This window comes from Megalobrama amblycephala, linkage group LG13, assembly GCF_018812025.1.
Source record: "Megalobrama amblycephala isolate DHTTF-2021 linkage group LG13, ASM1881202v1, whole genome shotgun sequence".
Lineage (NCBI taxonomy): Eukaryota > Metazoa > Chordata > Actinopteri > Cypriniformes > Xenocyprididae > Megalobrama > Megalobrama amblycephala.
Window position 1 is genome coordinate 34,804,362 of NC_063056.1, and position 21,718 is coordinate 34,826,079.

Sequence of the window (21,718 nt, forward strand, 5' to 3'; positions counted from 1 at the left end):
CATACACACACACACACACACACATATATATATATATATAAAGCCTCAGACTGTCTGGACTCACAGAGGCTTACTGAACTAAGCAATACCTGGGGGACTTGAAGGTAATTTAAGCTTAAAAGACTATAAAAATTACTAAAATACTTTTGCAAATAGTATTTTAGTGTCAGTAAAATATATTGTGTAAATAAATATTAAATGTTTTAAACATGTAAATGTAAATAATTAATTTGTTTTTTACTCCTTTTTTAGCAAAAAACTGTGAAGATGAAACTGTATCTGATTCTTGCCTTTGTGGCATTCACAGGTAAATCATGTTGTTGTCTTTTGTGACCAAGAAGCTGAAATGTCCTACCTATTTATCAACACATTTTGTAAAATTAGATAAAGCCTATGTCAAGACTTCAATTGAATTTTAATTTTTACATTTCATGTTGAAAAACTATACTAAAAGAGCAATAAAAAGTATTCAAAAATATGGGGGGAAAAAACAAAAGAGAAATTAATTATACAGAAAAATGCAAACATGAACAAGGACACATACTGCAATGTTTAGCTGTTTGAGCAGATTGGAAACTGTCTGGTGGACTTAGAATTATTTGTATTTTTTTTTCAGGTTGCCAAGCCAACCTTTTTTATGCTGATGAGCCCAAGCCACAGCTGGAGCAGCTGACTGATGCATTCTGGAGTTATGTTGCCCAGGCCACACGCACAGCAGAGGACACCCTGAAAATGATCAGAGAGTCTCAACTGGGTCAAGAAGTCAAGTAAGTAATGTCCAGAAGTCTCACTATATGTTTTAAATACTAAAATCTCAAACTGTATTAACTTAAATACACGTTTTAACTTTTCACCTCCCAGTGTTAGACTGACCCAGAGTGCTGACATGGCCAGTGAATATGCCGTCACCCTCAAGAAACAGATGGATCCTCTGGCTGAAGAGCTGATGACCAAAATCACCAAGGAAGCTGAAGTGTTGAGGGAACGTTTGAGCCAGGACCTGATCACTGTGAGAGACCAGCTGGAGCCCTATGCTGACAAGCTCAAGAGCCAGATCCAGCAGAGAGTGGAGGAGCTCAGGACGGCCATGGCTCCATATGCAGAATCCCTGGATTCTGAGACCCTGAAGGCCACTCTGCTCCAGAAGAGTGAGGAGCTGAGAGGAAACCTGGAGCAGAGCGTGAAGGAGCTGCAGGCTCAGCTGGAGCCCTACACTGCTGAAATCAAGGAGAAGGTTGACCAGCGTCTGCAGGAGTTCCAGAAGACCGTGAGCCCTCTGGCTGAGGATCTTCAGACCCAGATTAGAGAGAGAGCCCAGATGGTCCAGCAGAGTCTCACACCCTACGCTGAAGACCTGAAGGAAAAGCTGGACCCCTACGCACAGGACCTGAAGGACCAGCTCACCTCCCTGTACGAATCCTTCATCAAGAGAAATTAGATGCTTCAAAGACTTCTTCCTGTGTCACTAACAGAACTGTTTTTCCTTCCATGAGCATTGTGACTCCAAATTCCCATTTATCTCCATAACTATGACCTACATTATACTATTAGGCATCAACAAGATCTTTATGGTCTTATATTTTACAGTTGATAGACCAAACACTAATATACAGGAAAGGTGTGTTTTTTGTTTGTTTTTTGCTAAAATCCTGTTGTTTACACCATAACCATTCATTTATACAGATGCAGAATACATTTTGCTCACTTTCTGTTGTATATTTATTTCAGTTTAGCAATTCTTTATTACCTCTGACAGAAAATGTGTTGTTTCTTGGAAATTTATAAATGCCAAGTGTATAATTTGTCTTATTTATCAACAATAAAACACCTGCCATTTATTACCACAATGTTTCTGAATATTATGTCCAATTGTGTAAATCAGCATAGCTGAACTGTCATTCTTAATGTTCATTATGCTTGCAGACAAAATAAAAGTTAGGCTTATTTCTTTAACAAAGAATCTACACACATTGTTATCTACATACATATATAGCAGACAGATTTATACAAAATTTCTAAAAGTCTGTATGAGTGACAAAAGGATTATTTAAATAAAGCAACTCTTAACAAAGGACGTGTAGAAATGATAAAGGTCATCTCAAATGATTTCTTCTAACACATAATAAAGATTAGATAAGTTTGAGAACTTTCCAAAAATGGGAAGGAAATGGAGACGTTAACTGAACTGACGAATTGGGATCTTGTCTGAGAGCCCAGTCACCTTTGAGTGTAAACTGAATGAGCCAATGGACATTGGTGTGTAAGATTTGCATTGTGCATTCCTCCCCTGCAAAGCAGGTATAAAGGAAGAGTGAGTGTAGACACACATTAAGTTTTCGCTGAGGAGCCAAGACAGTGTGTTCCAGCCCTTCAGTGGTGGTACAGCAATTGTGGCAATAAGATGTAATGTCTCTGTACCCTCCTTCAGAGAACGAGGGTTACATACATAACCAAGACGTTCCCTTTCTTTCAGTCACATCTGATGTTATGTCAGAACTGAACTCACGAATTGGGATCCATACCAAAGCGGCACTATTGCTGACCCTTCCAATGCCCTGTATAAGCTGCCAAATCCCCCCGCACCTGCTGGGGCAGAAGAAGGACAGGGCTTAGACAGAAAAATGTCTATCACTGATGTTCTGTACAATGAGACATCCCAGACAGCAAAATATTGTTGGCCCAGATCCGGCCCACATTTGGCCCGTGTGGAATCCACATGTACCAGATGTGGGCTGAATCTGGACCAACACTCTGTTGCTGTCTGGGATTGCATAACACTGGAAAAGCATATCCCTGTAAGTGAATGCTGCAGAGACCACATCCTGCACATAGGAGATATTATGTGGAAATTACACACATGGACTGGCCAATCAGGGAAGTGCTACATATGGAAGGTCTCTGTGGTAGACTCAGCCTAGTTGGGTAAAAACAATACCGAGCAGAGAGCAGCTCTGCCAGGGAAAGACATGGGCTTGCCATGAGGGAAGCCGATCTGTGGAAGAATACACATGTGGGATCACCCAGTAGGGGGAATCACAACTCATGGGCTGACCTTGGGCACACACACAAGTGCTAGACCTAGCGTCTGACGCTCCACCACATCTTGTAAATTCTCACAAACATGTTAGGTGTTGCCCAGCCCACAGCTCTACAAATGTCTGCTATTGAGGCGCCATGCGCCAACGCCCAGGAGGATGCTACACTCCTCGTAGAGTGAGCCCTCACCCCCAGGGGGCACTGCTGATCTTGAGCTTGGTAAGCCAAGACTATGGCATCCACCATTCAGTGGGCAAACCTTTGCTTGGAGACAGCCTTTCCCTTCTGCTGTCCCTATAGCAGACGAAAAGCTGGTCTGAAGTCCTAAAGCTCTGTGTATGGTCCAGGTATAAATGCAAGATGTGGCAACATACACCTTTCAGGGTGGAGGGAGACAGCCTTCACAGGTAGAGGCCTTGTAGAGGTTGCTCTCGCTGAAGTGATGGTGTCTACCACCACGGAGGTAGATCACCCAAGTCCTCCATGTCTCATCCAGAGACCACACGTGGAGGGTCCAAAGGTCTGGACGCGGGTGCCATAGGGTGCCTAATCTCTGAGAAAGCAGATTCTTCCTCAGAGGAATGCGCCATTGTCGTGGGCAGCATTAGTTCTGGGAACCAGGTCCGTTTGGGCCAGTAGGGCTCAACTAGCAAGACCTGCTCCTTGTCCTCCCTGACTTTGCACAGTGTCTGTACGAGAAGGCTCATTATGGGAAACGCATATATGCGTAGGTCCCGAAGCCAGCTGTGTGCCTGTGCATCTATGCCGAGGGTCCTATTGGTCAGGTAATAAAACAACTGGCAGTGGGACGTGTCCCGGAGAGGCAAACAGATCTACCTGTGCTTCCCAAAAGCATCTCCAAATCAGCTGGATCGTCTCAGGGTGGAATCCCCCAGGAGTACAGGCTGTTGTGAGAGCTCACCGAATGCGTGATTAAGCTCGCCCAGGATGTGAATGGCACAAAGCAACCTCAGATGCTTCTGACTCCAAAGAAGGAGATGGCAGGCGAGTTACGATATGTGACGGGAGCATAGACCACCTTGATGGTGAATGTACACAACTTCATGCAGCAGCGGTTTGAAGCGGTGCAGAGCAAGCCATACAGCTAGCATCTCAATGCAACTGATGTATCAATGCAGTCGAGGTCTGTCCAGGAGCCAGATGCTGCATGCCCAGTGCACAAGGCCCCCCAGCCGACATGTTGTCAGGTTGACAGAGTCCAACTCCATACTGAGAAAAAAGGTCCTCTGCACAGGGTGAGTTTGCTCTTTTACCAGTTGATCCGAAGCCCCAGATGGCTGAGGTGTTGGAGCACCAGGTCCCTGTATTCGCACCACGAGTGGGCCTGTATTCACAACCGCAAGTGTGCCAGTGAAAGCCAGTCATCGAGAATGCGAACATTGTGTTCCCTCATAAGAACAAGGGCTGCCTCCATGACTTTTGTGAAGACAAGAGGCGACAGGGAAAGTCTGAAGAGGAGGACTTTGTACTGATATGCTCATCCCTCGAACGCAAAGCATAGAATCGGTCTTCAGGTTGATCTCTGCAAACCAGTCTTGGGGTTGAATGCATTCAAAAACCCGTCCCTGCGTCAACATTTTGAATAGGAGCATATGAAGGGCCCAATTCAAAATGCGCCGGTCCAAGATTGACTGCAACCCTTTCTTGGGTACAAAGAAGTATGGTTTGTAAAACCGTGTCTTCAACATCGGCTGTATCACATTCTTCACCAGTAGGACTACAATCTCTGCCTGCAGGCCAAGATATCGAGCCTGGGGGGGACATCGGTCGAAATTATTCACATAGCCGAGTCTGATTGTCTGAATGAGCCAGCAAAATGGTCTGGGGAGCGCTAGCCAGGCCCTGGTTATTCGCTGAAGTAGTCCTCCCCTGGAAGGAGGAACTAGATCAGGGCATAGCAGAGAGGACTCCACCTCATTTGAGGTACTCAAATCTTTTCATATTTCTATATTATATTGTGACATTTCTAGCATTTTTTTCTGCCATATATTATTATTTGTCACTGATATGTCGTAGATTGCTATACTGTATGTCCAATTCAGAAAAACCCACGAGTTTAATAATTCCTTGATTGCAATATTGATTATGCTAGACTATAGGTGTGTTTGACAATGGCTGCAGTTGCTGCATGCAGTTGGGGAGACACTTGGACACTTTCTGCTTACTGCGTTTTCTCGCACTGCATTTGAATATTTATCACAGTTTAAGTGAAATAAATGCAATATTTGTCAAATACACAGATGTTTCAGGGACATTTTTCATTCAATACTTTATGTACTGCTTACAGCAACTGTTTGTACAAGAATAAAGTTCCACATAAGAATATTGTCACAGAAGAGTGCAGACAGGTAAGTAGAGTATAAACAGTTTATTCAACAGGTCTGTATGAAACACTGGAACTGGATTCAGCAAACGGTGAGTTTAGTTGCATATGAATATCAACTGGTAACTTAGCTGGCAATTCACTGAAATGTCCTTGCAGGTGCACACTGGTAGAGGTGAATGGGAACACAGCAGACTTGGATCTAAAGACAGAAGATGGATGTCTGAAGACAGGACACGGAGGATCAGGTAAGTACACAGGTAAGTACACAGGTAAGTAGCAGGTAAGGGGTCCGTACAAGTTAACAACGAGACCAGACACACTGTTGCAGTTCCCATCTGTTCTGAACTCCATTTCCCACTCCCTGGCCCACACCTGCACTCACTCCACCACTCAGTATTCACCTGCACCTGATCCTCATCATCACCCAATCACCACCAGATACTTAAGCACAGCACTCACTAGTGATGGGAAATCGAAGCTTTCTGAAGCATTTGAGGCTTTCATCAAATTGTGCTGAAAAACGGTTCATTACTCGAAGCTTTTAACACATGCGCATTAGTGACATCTGGTGGTCAGACTTGTTTTCTCCACCATATCTATATCACCGCGGAGCAGATCTACGGTTTGAAAAAGCACGTGACCAAAGCTTCGGAAGTCCGTGACATACGGAATTGCTCTTGATTTGAATTAGTTCTATCTAATCTGATGTAATCTCATTTAAATTAATTTGTGACAATGAGACCACCACTTGTGTCATTTAAATGTAACCTGGTTTCACATACTGATCAATAATATAAAATATACAATGATGTGATCATAACTGACGCGAGTAGTTAAAAAATATTTTGGGTGAGCTGTTTAACCCTTATGTTCTGTTCAGTGTTTCTGAGACCCCATAAAACATGATTTCAGACAGGACCACTTTGGCAAGTTACTTGAGTTTATTGAACACAATTATCTTTGGCGGTATGGTTCCTTATGGGGGTTCTTGCTCCAAAATTAATTGAACATACAAGAGCTTTAACATTAACCCCCCAGAACCATCAGCTTGGAAATACATAGACAATTAAGACACTTAGTAATGTCTTTAAAAGCGAACATGGTAATCGTGTAGATATGGCAGTGGGACGTCTATACTGTAGCTTGGTTATGAGGATGAGTGTCTCTCAGCAGTGAGGTCCATGCCAACCAGGACTTGAAAGCCTTAGTGATCTGAAACAAAAGAAGATGACAACCAGAAGGTGCACAGTAATATGTTCATGCTTGAAATGGGGAGGGAGGGTTGCGAGCATATATGTCCCGGGGGACCTCCGTACCAGTCTGCACCTCCAACCTCACCTGCTAGTAGGTCTCCAGATCGCCCACAACCCACCAGGTTGTTCCATCTACGGCACGTGGACGCGCCTTCCGGGAGGGGGAGGTACTGTTGCAGTTACCATCTGTTCTGGACTCCATTTCCCATGATCCTCCCTGGCCCACACCTGCACTCACTCCACCACTCAGTATTCACCTGCACCTGATGCTCATCATCACCCAATCACCACCAGATACTTAAGCAAAGCACTCACCTCAGTTCACGGTCTGGTCTTGTTGATACAAGGACTTGTCAAGAGAAATGGAGTGTTCTCTTTTAAAGGTGCCCTCGAATGAAAAATTTAATTTATCTTGACATAGTTAAATAACAAGAGTTCAGTACATGGAAATGACATACAGTGAGTCTCAAACTCCATTGTTTCCTCCTTCTTATATAAATCTCATTTGTTTAAAAGACCTCCGAAGAACAGGCGAATCTCAACATAACACTGACTGTTACGTAACAGTCGGGGTGTACGCCCCCAATATTTGCATATGCCAGCCCACGTTTCCAACATTATAAAAGGCATTAGACAAGGGCGGCCAGTATTAACGTCTGGATGTGCACAACCAAATCATCAGACTAGGTAAGCAAGCAAAAACAATAGTGAAAAATGGCAGATGGAGCAATAATAACCAACATGATCCATGATAACATGATATTTTTAGTGATATTTGTAAACTGTCTTTCTAAATGTTTCGTTAGCATGTTGCTAATGTACTGTTAAATGTGGTTAAAGTTACCATCGGTTATTACTGTATTCACGGAGACAAGAGAGCCGTCGCTATTTTCATTTTTAAACACTTGCAGTCTGTATAATGCATAAACACAACTTCATTCTTTATAAATTTCTCCAACGGTGTAGCATTAGCCGTTAGCCACGGAGCACTATCAAACTCATTCAAAATCAGAAGTAAACAATATAACAGTATACAATACTCACATAATCCAACGCATGCATGCCGCATGCATGACAAACACTTTGTAAAGATCCATTTTGAGGGTTATATTAGCTGTGTGAACTTTGTTAAGGCACTGTTTAAGGCAAGCATGAGCTCTGTGGGCGGAGAGCACGGGATTTAAAGGGGCCGCAGCATAAAATCGGCGCGTTTATAATGATGCCCCAAAATAGGCAGTTAAAAAAATTAATAAAAAAAAAATCTATGGGGTATTTTGTGCTGAAACTTCACAGACACATTCAGGGGACACCTTAGACTTATATTACATCTTTTAAAAACATAATCTAGGGCACCTTTAAACAATTTGATAAAGATTTAAATTTATTAAAGATATAATAAAAAGCAGAAAATTGCTGAACTTGGAGAATCTCTGGGGTCTATGAAGTTTTCATAGATGAGACATACAAAAACATATGCTGTGGGCTTGAGTGAAGTGTATAACACATCCTGTAAAGATGACAAATGTTGCATTATGTGTGTAAGTGAACATGGGTTCTGGGGGATAGAAGCATTGCTGTGTGTAACTGATAAGAATGAAGACAGTTAGGAAATAAATGTCTAGCAAGGTAGAAATCTGATAAAAATGTATAATAAAGAAATGTGTGTATTGCTTAAGCTATTGACGCTAATAGAAAATGCATTGACGCAAGTGAAAAAAGGTGATAGACAAGTAACCTAGCAATTGACGCAAGTAGAAACCACATGTGCGTAAATGAAAAGATAAAGTGCGTCAAAAGAGAATATAAGTACAGGGGCCTTTATAGCTCTCTGTGTAGTGGTAGTAGGACTAGTAGTAGTAGTTGTGTAGTTTTGCTGAAGAAAGAAAGAGCATACAAGCAAGCAGCAAGCGGAAGCCAACGCCAGACCACAACCCTCAGAAAATCAAAGAAGACACCTGATTTTCTTAGAGAAAACATATACTGAATAGAGAAGAGGGTAAGCTTTAAAATGTAATTATTTATCTGGCCCATGGAACTTCCAGCTTAGCTGGCATAGAGTGGTGTATTTAGCTTTTGCTGTTGCAAGAAATAATAAAATGAGAATGAGGACTGCCCTCAAACTCTGACAGTATTGTCTCAGTCTGTTTATTGTTGTAGAGTGAGAATCCATTTGGGGTATCAGAAGTTGACTGTCTGAAAAAGATAGATTTTTATAAAGATATCCCGACGGACATTACAAAGTCAGTCAAGGTTGCCAACCAGACGCAACAGAGTGGGCCGTGGGAGTGCATTAGCAGGCATAGCTGTCCTCTGAGGGCGAAGAGCCAGCTGTGGTGCACTGAACGGAAGGCTAACCCACCCCACCCAGGTAGGCTTGGTTGATATCTGAACCTTAGGCCTAGGAGGTACGGTAGTGATCAGAAGTAGACCCTGAGATAATATAATCTAAGAAGAAAATATTATATGCCTACCTGACTCCTCCTGAATCTATAAAGGTAAACCTTTTACAGGAGTTGAGTAATATAAATAGTGGAAGTGGCTTGTGACCAAGATAGTGTTACGTGGTCGCGGCAGAAACCACCCAGGGGGTGATGTGGCGCAGACTACCATTATCCTGGGCGGATCTGGTGATGATGGGTTGATTGCTGTTTGTGGTGGTTGTGACTCCGTGACAAATATACTATTTAAATACCAAAGAAGTGGGGCCTTAAATTTTATCAGTTTTATTTTGATAAACATGACACAATATAGCATCGTGACTACACGAAAATAACTTTTACTGTTATAAAAACACAGATTTGAGAGCATTAGTGGAACTGAAGGTTTCAGAATAAACACAAAATACATGTGATTGTTGCCATGCAGTAAATCCGGCTAATCGTAATACAGCTGTGTCCTCATCAGAGCTCGTGCAGCCACTCTGGAGAAGCTGCGCTGGCTGATCAGCTGACTGCTCTCGAATCGCTTTTGCAGTACTTTGATACAGTCACGTGGCATCGGCACTGCTTCATATGTATTATAATATGTATAGTGACTGATTAAAAACAGTTCATTTTATCACATCACATATTTGAAGAGGCTTGGCCTCCCTTGCCTTCTTGGACCAGTGGCATTTTATGAGCTAGTTTTTTTGTGATCCTTCAATAATTTTGACTCCATCAATATTGTTCTACAGCAGTTTCATTTCAAATTGATTTTTCACTTCAGGCTTGATTTTTAATAATTACTGGTGTACTCATATCACATGATAAATGTTTTGCTTCTGTTATTAATGTAAGCATTTATTTAAAAAACAAACAAACAAACAAAACAAACAAACAGTTTGTTGATAAATGTTTAACAAATCCCATCACTAGTATCACTAACTAACCCCATCACAGCATCACTAGTAGTGGCAGTGCTCTCTAGTGGTGTGAAATGCATTTTTGTCCACTAATCTCTGATTCAAATTAGATTATATGTAGGCCTACTTCTTATGTTAACTTTTGTGAAAGGTATTGTATGATAAAATGACTAATTACCTTACCGTAGTTTAACCAAACAAATATGGTTATTGAATAATTAAACATCTATCTGTTCTTTCAGACCTGGGGTTGAGATCATGACAATTCCATGGGATGCTTATAGAATCCGTTTATGTGGAGTGGAGTCTATTTCCTTTAAAACTGTTTATGTATTACTTAACAAATGTCAAATTATTATAATTGTTAATGAAGCTAATTCCTAGATTCAAAGCTAAAAGACGAGAAAAATGCCAGCAGACGGAATCAAGAAGCTTTGAGTGACGTGTCAGACCTTATCAGGGAATGCAGAACGTCTTTTATCATTTATTGTTTTATTAGGTCAAATGTTCAAACTTGGGGTTCTGTCTGATTAAGTACCTAAGATGGACCTTAAATAATTAGATTATTCTGGATGACTCCTATTAGGCTTTGAGATTTTTACTAAATTAATGTTTCCATATATTTTTATGTATACTTTTCTTGTTTGCTTTGGCAGCTGGGAATTTTAACTTCCCTTTAATGACATTTGTGTTGAGGTGCTAAGGAAAAAAAATATATATATATTTTGACCCAATAAAAATGTAATAAAAAAATTAATTACTGTTTTTAAAGATAATGTTATCATTATCTGCACTGAATCTGAAAGTCTGTGGTGGTTGAAGGTACAGTCAGGGTGTTGATGTGGAGTAGTGACAGCAAGGCACTACCCACTGGACTTTGGGTTTCCACTAAGGCAATCACCTCCACATGGTAGGCTATATAATTACAGATGTGAACCAGCCACCTTCACACTGGTTCTTCAGGCAGGACAGCGTTAATTAAAACACTCTGACAAAGGTAAGAACTTTTGAGTGAACTTTTTAGTAAATTCAAAATACAGCATTTTTTTTACATTTATATAAAAGACAGAGACATTCATAGAAAGTGTTTTTTACTTCTAGACTAAAACTGAACACCATGAAGGTTCTTGTGGTGCTTGCACTTGCTCTATTTACAGGTGAGGAATTCAGAGAAAATTACAATATGAAAAAGGCTTGATAAATTTACAAAGTTTATTAACAAAACCATTTGATTAAACTGAAATGCTCCATCAACAGGTTGCCAGGCCAACCTATTCAATGCTGATGAGCCCAAACCACAGCTGGAGCAGCTGACCGATGCATTCTGGAGCTATGTTTCCAAGGCAACACAAACCGCAGAGGAAACCGTCAAGATGATCAGGTCTTCCCAACTGGGAGAGGAAGTCAAGTAAGTCAAGAATATTTACCTGCAGGACACTGTTATTTAGACTATTTCTTATGCCCTGATATGAAACTCAAACATCATTCTCCATTTAACAGTGCTAGACTGACCCAGAGTGCCGACATGGCCAGCGAATATGCCGTCACTCTCAAGAAACAGATGGATCCTCTGGCTGAAGAGCTGATGACCAAAATCACCAAGGAAGCTGAAGTGTTGAGGGAGCGTTTGGGCCAGGACCTGATCACTGTGAGAGACCAGCTGGAGCCCTATGCTGACAACCTCAAGAGCCAGATCCAGCAGAGAGTGGAGGAGCTCAGGACGGCTATGGCTCCATATGCAGAATCCCTGGATTCTGAGATCCTGAAGGCCACTCTGCTCCAGAAGAGTGAGGAGCTGAGAGGAAACCTGGAGCAGAGTGTGAAGGAGCTGCAGGCTCAGCTGGAGCCCTACACTGCTGAAATCAAGGAGAAGGTTGACCAGCGTCTGCAGGAGTTCCAGAAGACCGTGAGCCCTCTGGCTGAGGATCTTCAGACCCAGATTAGAGAGAGAGCCCAGATGGTCCAGCAGAGTCTCACACCCTACACTGAAGACCTGAAGGAAAAGCTGGACCCCTACGCACAGGACCTGAAGGACCAGCTCACCTCCCTGTACGAATCCTTCATCAAGAGAAATTAGATGCTTCAAAGACTTCTTCTTTTATTAATAGAACTGTTTTTCCTTCCATTTTCCTTTCCTTCCAAATTCCCATTTATCTCCCATAACCATGACCTACATCACGCTATTGGGAATAAACAAGATCTTTTTGGTGTTATATCTTACAGTTGATAGACCAAACACTAACATACAGGAAAGGTGATTTTTTTTTTGTGCTAAAATCCTGTTGTTTACACCATAACCATTCATTTATACAGAAATTTTGCTCTCTGTCTGTTGTGTATTTATTTCAGTTTATCAACTCTTTGACAGAAAATGTGTTGTTTCTTTGAAATTTATAAATGCCAAGTGTATGATTTGTCTTATTTATCAACAATAAAACCTGTGATTTATTAACAAAATGTTTCTGAATATTATATCCAGTTGAGTAGATCAGCATACCTGAGCTGTCATTCTAAATATTACATTTATGCTATTCATACGTTTTTTTTTTTTTTTTTTTAATCTAATTAAGTTTAAGTAGCCCTCTAAAAATGCATAAGGCTTGCATACTTTTTAATAAAATCACCAGACAAAATAGGTGTTATTTCTATAAAAGAATAAGGTCTTGTTACCAACTCATGAGAAGTGTTTTTTATATACAACAGTTACTGTTTGAAAGGTTCAATTGTGGCATTTGACACACACACACACACACACACACACACACACACACACACACACACACACACACACACACACACACACACACACACACACATATTATATATATATATATAACACATACATAAAATTATACATAAACATAGATATAAACAATTATACATAAACATAATTACATAAAATGTGTGTATGTGTGATTTAAACAATATTTCTAAAAGTCTGTATGAGTGTCAAAAGGATTATTTAAATAAACCAACTCCGACAAAGGACATGCATAAATGATAAAGGATAACACATAATATAGATTACAGTAGATAAGGTTCAGAACTGTCCACAAAAATGGACCTCTTCCAGTCACTTTTTTTTTTTTGGAGTTTCATATTTCTATATTATATTGTGATGTTTCTAGCATTTTTTATTGTTATTGCAACAATAAAACATATGCCATATATTGTTATTTGTCACTGATATGTAGAAGATTGCTATATGTCCAATTCAGAAAAACCCATGAGTTTAATAAATCCTTGCTTGCACTGTCTTATGCTAGACTATGTTTTGTGGATGATTGTGGTCATCTTGCACTGTATGAGCATGCAGAAATATTAAAATAAAACACATTTATGTATTATAATATAATATGTATAATAAGAGACTGATTAAACACGACAGTTAATTTTAAATCACATTTCGCTTGCCTCCTCCTTGACCAGAATCAAAATTTATTGATAAATGGTAAAATAACCTATATAGCTTCACTAGTAGTGGCAGTGCTCTCTAGTGGTGAGAAACAGTTTTTTTCCTGATTATAATTAGATTATATGTATAGGCCTACTACTATTGTAAACTTTGGTGAAAGGAATTATATTATAAAATGATGAAATACCTTACTGTAGTTTAACCACAGAAATGTTGTTATTGAATAATTAAACATCTTTCTGTTCTTTCAGACCCGGGGTCGGGATCATGGGATACTTGCAATCAGTTTATGTGGAATGGAGTCTATTTCCTTTTAAACTATTTACGTATTAATTAATGGCAAATTATTATCCGCTTGTTACGTCGTGACATAAGGAACGCCATTTCCGGGTCCAAGCCTCGACTCGTTTCATTTGTGAATGCCATCTCGATGTCCGTTTATGAGTGCTATTTATTCATAATAAACATTTAACATTTTAAAGTTAAACATTTAAAATACTTACAGTCTACACAACAGTCTCCATGGTCACAGCATTACAGATATTAATATTTCAGCGATTTATAAAAGATGAATCACTGTCTGGCCATCTGGGATTTTGGTATGGAGATAAAGGTTATGATTATAATATTTTTGGTAGCATTGTGTGTGTATATTAGCACCGTTTGTTGTTTTCTTGTGGTATGAGATAGAGCGTTTGGACTTGGAAGCGCTGCCGCGTGACGTCAGACTAAACAACCGAATAAATGTTAATACAGTTAACTACTATATTTAAAGCTAAAGAACAAGAGTAACAATGCTTAATGCCAGCAAACAGAATCAAGAGGCTTTGAGTGACGTGTCAGACCTTATCAGGGAATGCAGAACGTCTTTTATCATTTGTTGTTTTATTAGGTCAAATGTTCAAACTTGGGGCTCTGTCTGATTTAAGTACCTAAGATGGACCTTAAATAATTAGATTATTCTGGATGACTCCTTTTCTAGGCGTACATGATTTTTTATTAATTTAATGTTTCCAAATATTTTTACGTACACTTTTCTTTTTTGATTTAGGCAGTTGGGGATTCTATTTTAATTCCCTTTAATGACATCTGTGTAATGTTAAGTGCAAAGCCCTAAAATATTTTATATGCATTTTGATTAGGACCAAATTAAAACTTAAAATATTCACTACTGCTTTTAGAGACAAAGTTCCACTGTTATCATTATCTGCACTGAATCTGAAAGTCTGTGGTGGTTGAAGGTACAGTCAGAGTGTTGATGTGGAGTAGTGACAGCAAGGCACTACCCACTGGACTTTGGGTTTCCACTACAGCAATCATTTCCCCATGCTATATAAATACAGATGTGAACCAGCCACCTTCACACTGGTTCTTCAGACAGGACAGCGTCAATTAAAACACACTGACAAAGGTAAGAAATTTCTCACTTTTTAGTGAATTCAAAATACAACACTTTTTACATTTATGTAAAAGACAGAGACATTCATTGAAAGTGTTTTTTACTTCTAGACTAAAACTGAACACCATGAAGGTTCTTGTGGTGCTTGCACTTGCTGTATTTACAGGTGAGGAATTCAGAGAAAATGACAATATGAAAAAGGCTTGATAAATTTACAAAGTTTATTAACAAAACCAATTGATCAAACTGAAATGCTCCATCAACAGGTTGCCAGGCCAACCTTTTCAATGCTGATGAGCCCAAGCCACAGCTGGAGCAGCTGACTGATGCATTCTGGAGCTATGTTTCCAAGGCAACACAAACTGCAGAGGAAACCGTCAAGATGATCAGGTCTTCCCAACTGGGACAGGAAGTCAAGTAAGTCAAGAATATTTACCTGCAGGACACTGTTATTTAGACTATTTCTTATGTCCTGATATGAACCTCAAACATCCTTCTCCATTTAACAGTGCTAGACTGACCCAGAGTGCCGACATGGCCAGCGAATATGCCGTCACTCTCAAGAAACAGATGGATCCTTTGGCTGAAGAGCTGATGACCAAAATCACCAAGGAAACTGAAGTGTTGAGGGAGCGTTTGAGCCAGGACCTGATCACTGTGAGAGACCAGCTGGAGCCCTATGCTGACAACCTCAAGAGCCAGATCCAGCAGAGAGTGGAGGAGCTCAGGACGGCCATGGCTCCATATGCAGAATCCCTGGATTCTGAGACCCTGAAGGCCACTCTGCTCCAGAAGAGTGAGGAGCTGAGAGGAAACCTGGAGCAGAGCGTGAAGGAGCTGCAGGCTCAGCTGGAGCCCTACACTGCTGAAATCAAGGAGAAGGTTGACCAGCATCTGCAGGAGTTCCAGAAGACCGTGAGCCCTCTGGCTGAAGATCTTCAGACCCAGATTAGAGAGAGAGCCCAGATGGTCCAGCAGAGTCTCACACCCTACGCTGAAGACCTAAAGGAAAAGCTGGACCCCTACGCACAGGACCTGAAGGACCAGCTCACCTCCCTGTACGAATCCTTCATCAAGAGAAATTAGATGCTTCAAAGACTTCTTCCTGTGTCACTAACAGAACTGTTTTTCCTTCCATGAGCATTGTGACTCCAAATTCCCATTTATCTCCCATAACCATGACCTACATCACACTATTGGGAATCAACAAGACACGATCTTTTTGGTGTTATATCTTACAATTGATAGACCAAACACTAATATACAGGAAAGGTGATTTTTGACTAAAATCCTGTTGTTTACACCATAACCATCTATACAAAATGTGGAGAAATTTTGTTCTCTTTCTGTTGTGTATTTATTTCAGTTTATGACCTCTGACAGAAAATGTGTTGTTTCTTGGAAATTTATAAATGCTACGTGTATCATTTGTCTTATTTATCAACAATAAAACACCTGCCATTTATTAACATGTTTCTGAATACTATGTCCAGTTGCGTAGATCAGCATAGCTGAGCTGTCGTTCTAAATATTACATTTATGCTATTCACATTTTTTTTTTAAAAATCTAATTAAGTAGCCCTCTGAAAATGCATAAAGCTTGCATACTTTTTAATAAAATCACCAGACAAATTATAATTTTTTTCACAGTCTGGTTTGAAAGGTTCAAATCTCTCTCTCTCTCTCTCTCTCTCTCTCTCTCTCTCTCTCTCTCTCTATATATATATATATATATATATATATATATAGAAAGAGAGAGAGAGAGAGAGAGAGAGAGAGACAAACACATATACATACATAACAGACAGATTTAAACAATATTTCTAAAAGTCTGTATGAGTGTCAAAAGGATTATTTAAATAAACCAACTCTGACAAAGGACATGCAGAAATGATAAAGGTCATCTCAAATGATTTCTTGTAACGCATAATAAAGATTAGATAAAGTTGAGAACTTTCCAAATATGGACCACTTCCCGTCACTTTTGGTTGTACTAATGACAGATCATACATTATGTTAATGTCCCAACTTCATTATCAGTGCTGACTCATACAGTGTACACAGTAACTCATGGGCCTGTTCCTTTCAAATGACGTCCAGAACTGCACATCTTGTCACATAGGGTCTGTAGTCACAACATAACTAGATAAAAACATCCACTGGAGATTAAAATATATTCCTTATGGTATTTAAATACAGATATAAAACAACCATCACCGCATTTGCTATTCACACTGGACATCATACTGACAAAGGTAAGAAGATGAATTTACTAAATACCAGATTAAAATATGTTTTATGTAAAATATTCTACATTATATTAAATTGTTTAAATTAACAAAATGTGTTGTTATTTTACAGGCTAAGCACTGAAAACTATGAAGGCTCTTGTGATTCTTGCATTGGCTGTTTTTACAGGTTAGATATATAACTATTGATATAAATTACTTTAAAAAAAGAAAGAAAGAAAGAAAGAAAGAAAGAAAGAAAGAAAGAAAGAAAGAAAGAAAGAAAGAAAAACAGGGTTCCAAATTTCAAACAGGATATTAAATTATTATACATGTTAAAGGGATAGTTCACCCAAAAATGAAAATTCTGTCATCATTTACTCCCCCTCAAGCTGTTCCAAATCTTTATAAATTTCTTTGTTCTGCTGCACACAAAGAAAGATATTTGGAAGCAGTGGCGTAACTTTGTTGACATAGACATCATGTTTAATATAATAGTTTCATCCTTACATCTACTATAATACAATATATTGTTAGTCTCGAGAGTATTTACATTAGTCAATAAATACATGGATCCGCATTTAATGATAGCTAGTCTAGATGGCCTAGTGGTAGAATTTTTGTTCAGCATGCCAGAGGTTCTGGGTTCTAATCCGCCCTCGTGTCATTTTTTTTTTCTTCTCATTAAAACCAAAGATGTTCAACGGTGATTGTATATGATGACCAGGGACATGTTTATGTGCATTTTGTTTTGTGATTTCACCGGAACAAATAGAGACTCTCTGATAGATGGAAGCACTCGTCCGTGTGAAGACTACACAGTGTGCACGAGTGCCAAGAGAACATTGTTGCGCCACTGATAACAGCGGCAATGAGCACTCGGCATTATTTCAAAAATAACACATCCCAGCGAAAGATCGCCTTTTATTTAATTTTCATTTTTGGGTGAACTATCCCTTTAACTTACATTAATGTTCCTTCCTACTGGATAAGACATAATACATCATGTTCTACCAGACAAAAGTTTGGATACATGATTTTTTTTTTTTTTTTTTCTTGTGATCTTAAAATACTTTTGATCTAGGCTTGTGTGTACATGATTGACAATAGTTTTGTAGGCAAATATAAATTATGCCTATATGAATTCCTTTACAAAATGAACATTTAAAATTACTATTTTGTAATGGAGTTGGTATGGCAGTAAAGAAAAACATCCTCTTTCCACATTGTTTGAAGAAGCTAAATTACAAGAATATAAAATAAAATATTATATTAATGTGATCTTTTTTTTTTTTAACCTCAAAAATGGCTAAATAATTTTTGAATTATCTGATATGTTCAATTCTCACAACAGGTTGCCAAGCCAACTTATCTAATGAAGAGAAGCCAAATCCACATCTGGATCACTTAATACATGCATTCTGGAACTATATTGCCCAAGCAGTACAAACTACTGATGAACCTTCACAGATGATAAGTACATCTCAGCTGGGACAGGAAGTCAAGTAAGTCATAATTACCAGCAGTATTGTTTTAGCACAATTAGAAATGTTTTCTGTTACAACACATAAATTAAACCTTTCCCCTCCGCATCACCACACTAGACTAACAATGACTCCTCCATCTGAAGATCTGATGAACAAAATGACCAAAGAGGCTGAAGTGTTGAGGGAGCGTTTGGGCCAGGACCTGAACACCATGAGAGACAAACTGGAGCCCTATGCTGACAACCTCAAGAGCCAGATCCAGCAGAGAGTGGAGGAGCTCAGGATGGCCATGGCTCCATATGCAGAATCCCTGGACTCTGAGACCCTGAAGGCCACTCTGCTCCAGAAGAGTGAGGAGCTGAGAGGAAACCTGGAGCAGAGTGTGAAGGAGCTGCAAGCTCAGCTGGAGCCCTACACCGCTGAACTCAAGGAGAATGTGCACCAAAATCTGCAGGAGATGAAAAAATCTTTTGCTGCATCAACTGAAGACCTCCAGGCCCAGATTTAATCCACAGTTGTTGTTTTTTCTTTTTTTTTATTTATTTCTTTTTTTTAATATATATTATTGTGATGTTTCTAGCATTTTTTTCTTGTTCAGAAAAAATAAATAAATTGAGCCCTCTAAATTCAGAAAAACCCAGTTTAATAAATCCTTGCTTGCACTGTTGCACTGTCTTTTACTAGACTATTGGTCATCTTGAATTGTATGAGCATGCAGAAATGTTAAAAAAATACATCTATGTATTATAATATAATATGTATAATAAGTGACTGATCAAAAACAGTTAATTTTAATCAACATCTCCCTTGCCTCCTTGGCCAGAATCAAAATGTGTTGATAAATGGTAAAATAACCCATATAGCATCACTGGTAAGTGCTCTCTAGTGGTGAGAAACACTCATCTCTGATTAAAATTAGATTATATGTATAGGCCTACTTCTTTTGTCAGCTTTAGTGAAAGGAATTATATGATAAAATGATGAATTACCTTACCGTAGTTCAACCAGACAAATATTGCTATTGAATAATTAAACATCAGTCTATTTCAATTGAAACTACGTATTACTTTAATGGCAAATTACTGGCAAATTATTATAAATGTTAATACAGTTAACTCCTAGATTTAAAGCTAAAGAATAAGAGTAACAATGCTTAATGCCAGCAAACAGAATCAAGAGGCTTTGAGTGACGTGTCAGACCTTATCAGGGAATGCAGAACGTCTTTTATCATTTGTTGATTTATTAGGTCAAATGTTCAAACTTGGGGCTCTGTCTGATTTAAGTACCTAAGATGGACCTTAAATAATTAGATTATTCTGGATGACTCCTTTTCTAGGCTTTATGATTTTTATTAATTTAATGTTTCCAAATATTTTTATGTACACTTTTCTTTTTTGTTTTAGGCAGTTGGGGATTCTATTTTAATTCCCTTTAATGACATCTGTGTAATGTTAAGTGCTAAGACCTAAAATATTTTATATGTATTTTGATTTTGACCAAATAAAAACTTAATTAAAATACTCACTACTGCTTTTAGAGACAAAGTTCCACTGTTATCATTATCTGCACTGAATCTGAAAGTCTGTGGTGGTTGAAGGTACAGTCAGGGTGTTGATGTGGAGTAGTGACAGCAAGGCACTACCCACTGGACTTTGGGTTTCCACTACAGCAATCATTTCCCCATGCTATATAAATACAGATGTGAACCAGCCACCTTCACACTGGTTCTTCAGACAGGACAGCGTCAATTAAAACACTCTGACAAAGGTAAGAACTTTCAAACTTTTTAGTAAATTCAAAATACAACAATTTTTACATTTATGTAAAAGACAGAGACATTCATTGAAAGTGTTTTTTACTTCTAGACTAAAACTGAACACCATGAAGGTTCTTGTGGTGCTTGCACTTGCTGTATTTACAGGTGAAGAATTCAGATAAAATTACAATATGAAAATGTTTTAAGGCTTGATAAATTTATACTGTCTATTAACAAAACCATTTGATCAAACCGAAATGCTCTATCAACAGGTTGCCAGGCCAACCTTTTCAATGCTGATGAGCCCAAGCCACAGCTGGAGCAGCTGACTGATGCATTCTGGAGCTATGTTTCCAAGGCAACACAAACTGCAGAGGAAACCGTCAAGATGATCAGGTCTTCCCAACTGGGACAGGAAGTCAAGTAAGTCAAGAATATTTACCTGCAGGACACTGTTATTTAGACTATTTCTTATGCCCTGATATGAACCTCAAACATCCTTCTCCATTTAACAGTGCTAGACTGACCCAGAGTGCCGACATGGCCAGCGAATATGCCGTCACCCTCAAGAAACAGATGGATCCTCTGGCTGAAGAGCTGATGACCAAAATCACCAAAGAAGCTGAAGTGTTGAGGGAGCGTTTGAGCCAGGACCTGATCACTGTGAGAGACCAGCTGGAGCCCTATGCTGACAACCTCAAGAGCCAGATCCAGCAGAGAGTGGAGGAGCTCAGGACGGCCATGGCTCCATATGCAGAATCCCTGGATTCTGAGACCCTGAAGGCCACTCTGCTCCAGAAGAGTGAGGAGCTGAGAGGAAACCTGGAGCAGAGCGTGAAGGAGCTGCAGGCTCAGCTGGAGCCCTACACTGCTGAAATCAAGGAGAAGGTTGACCAGCATCTGCAGGAGTTCCAGAAGACCGTGAGCCCTCTGGCTGAGGATCTTCAGACCCAGATTAGAGAGAGAGCCCAGATGGTCCAGCAGAGTCTCACACCCTACGCTGAAGACCTGAAGGAAAAGCTGGACCCCTACGCACAGGACCTGAAGGACCAGCTCACCTCCCTGTACGAATCCTTCATTAAGAGAAATTAGATGCTTCAAAGACTTCTTCCTGTGTCACTAACAGAACTGTTTTTCCGTCCATGAGCATTGTGACTCCAAATTCCCATTTATCTCCATAACCAACACCTACATCATACTGTTGGGCATCTTTTTGGTGTTATATCTTACAGTTGATAAACCACTAATATATAAGAAAGGTGATTTTTGGCTAAAATCCTATTGTTTACACCATAACCATTCATCTATACAGATGCAGAAATTTTGCTCTCTTTCTGTTGTGTATTTATTTCAGTTTATGACCTCTGACAGAAAATGTGTTGTTTCTTGGAAATTTATAAATGCCAAGTGCATCATTTGTCTTATTTGTCAACAATAAAACATCTGCCATTTA

The 21,718-nt window shown here is 39.4% G+C and overlaps 4 protein-coding genes across 6 annotated transcripts; all 4 read left to right on the forward strand.

Moving 5' to 3' along the window:
• Window positions 1-1,847, forward strand: LOC125244030 (apolipoprotein A-I-like). The gene is made up of 4 exons (XM_048153946.1): window positions 1-104; window positions 253-307; window positions 617-767; window positions 862-1,847. Exons 2-4 carry the CDS (start codon window positions 268-270, stop codon window positions 1,436-1,438), a joined length of 768 nt encoding a protein of 255 aa, XP_048009903.1. The 5' UTR covers window positions 1-104; window positions 253-267; the 3' UTR covers window positions 1,439-1,847.
• Window positions 1,848-10,914: 9,067 nt separating this feature from the next.
• Window positions 10,915-12,398, forward strand: LOC125243921 (apolipoprotein A-I-like). Its single transcript, XM_048153781.1, has 4 exons — window positions 10,915-10,976; window positions 11,081-11,136; window positions 11,237-11,387; window positions 11,480-12,398. Exons 2-4 carry the CDS (start codon window positions 11,097-11,099, stop codon window positions 12,054-12,056), a joined length of 768 nt encoding a protein of 255 aa, XP_048009738.1. The 5' UTR covers window positions 10,915-10,976; window positions 11,081-11,096; the 3' UTR covers window positions 12,057-12,398.
• On the forward strand, window positions 10,940-16,258 carry LOC125243920 (apolipoprotein A-I-like). 2 transcript variants are annotated; one of them, XM_048153780.1, is made up of 4 exons: window positions 10,940-10,976; window positions 14,904-14,959; window positions 15,060-15,210; window positions 15,303-16,258. In XM_048153780.1, exons 2-4 carry the CDS (start codon window positions 14,920-14,922, stop codon window positions 15,877-15,879), a joined length of 768 nt encoding a protein of 255 aa, XP_048009737.1. In that variant the 5' UTR covers window positions 10,940-10,976; window positions 14,904-14,919; the 3' UTR covers window positions 15,880-16,258. The 2 variants fall into 2 exon arrangements, with proteins under 2 accessions (XP_048009737.1, XP_048009736.1); XM_048153779.1 differs by lacking the exon at window positions 10,940-10,976 and adding an exon at window positions 14,707-14,805.
• Window positions 16,259-16,925: 667 nt separating this feature from the next.
• Window positions 16,926-21,718, forward strand: LOC125243963 (apolipoprotein A-IV-like). 2 transcript variants are annotated; one of them, XM_048153847.1, is made up of 4 exons: window positions 16,926-17,048; window positions 17,155-17,211; window positions 18,376-18,526; window positions 20,781-21,718. In XM_048153847.1, the coding sequence occupies exons 2-4, from the start codon at window positions 17,172-17,174 to the stop codon at window positions 21,355-21,357; spliced, it is 768 nt and encodes a 255-aa protein (XP_048009804.1). In that variant the 5' UTR covers window positions 16,926-17,048; window positions 17,155-17,171; the 3' UTR covers window positions 21,358-21,718. The 2 variants fall into 2 exon arrangements, with proteins under 2 accessions (XP_048009804.1, XP_048009803.1); XM_048153846.1 differs by lacking the exons at window positions 16,926-17,048; window positions 17,155-17,211; window positions 18,376-18,526 and adding exons at window positions 20,182-20,276; window positions 20,375-20,430; window positions 20,538-20,688.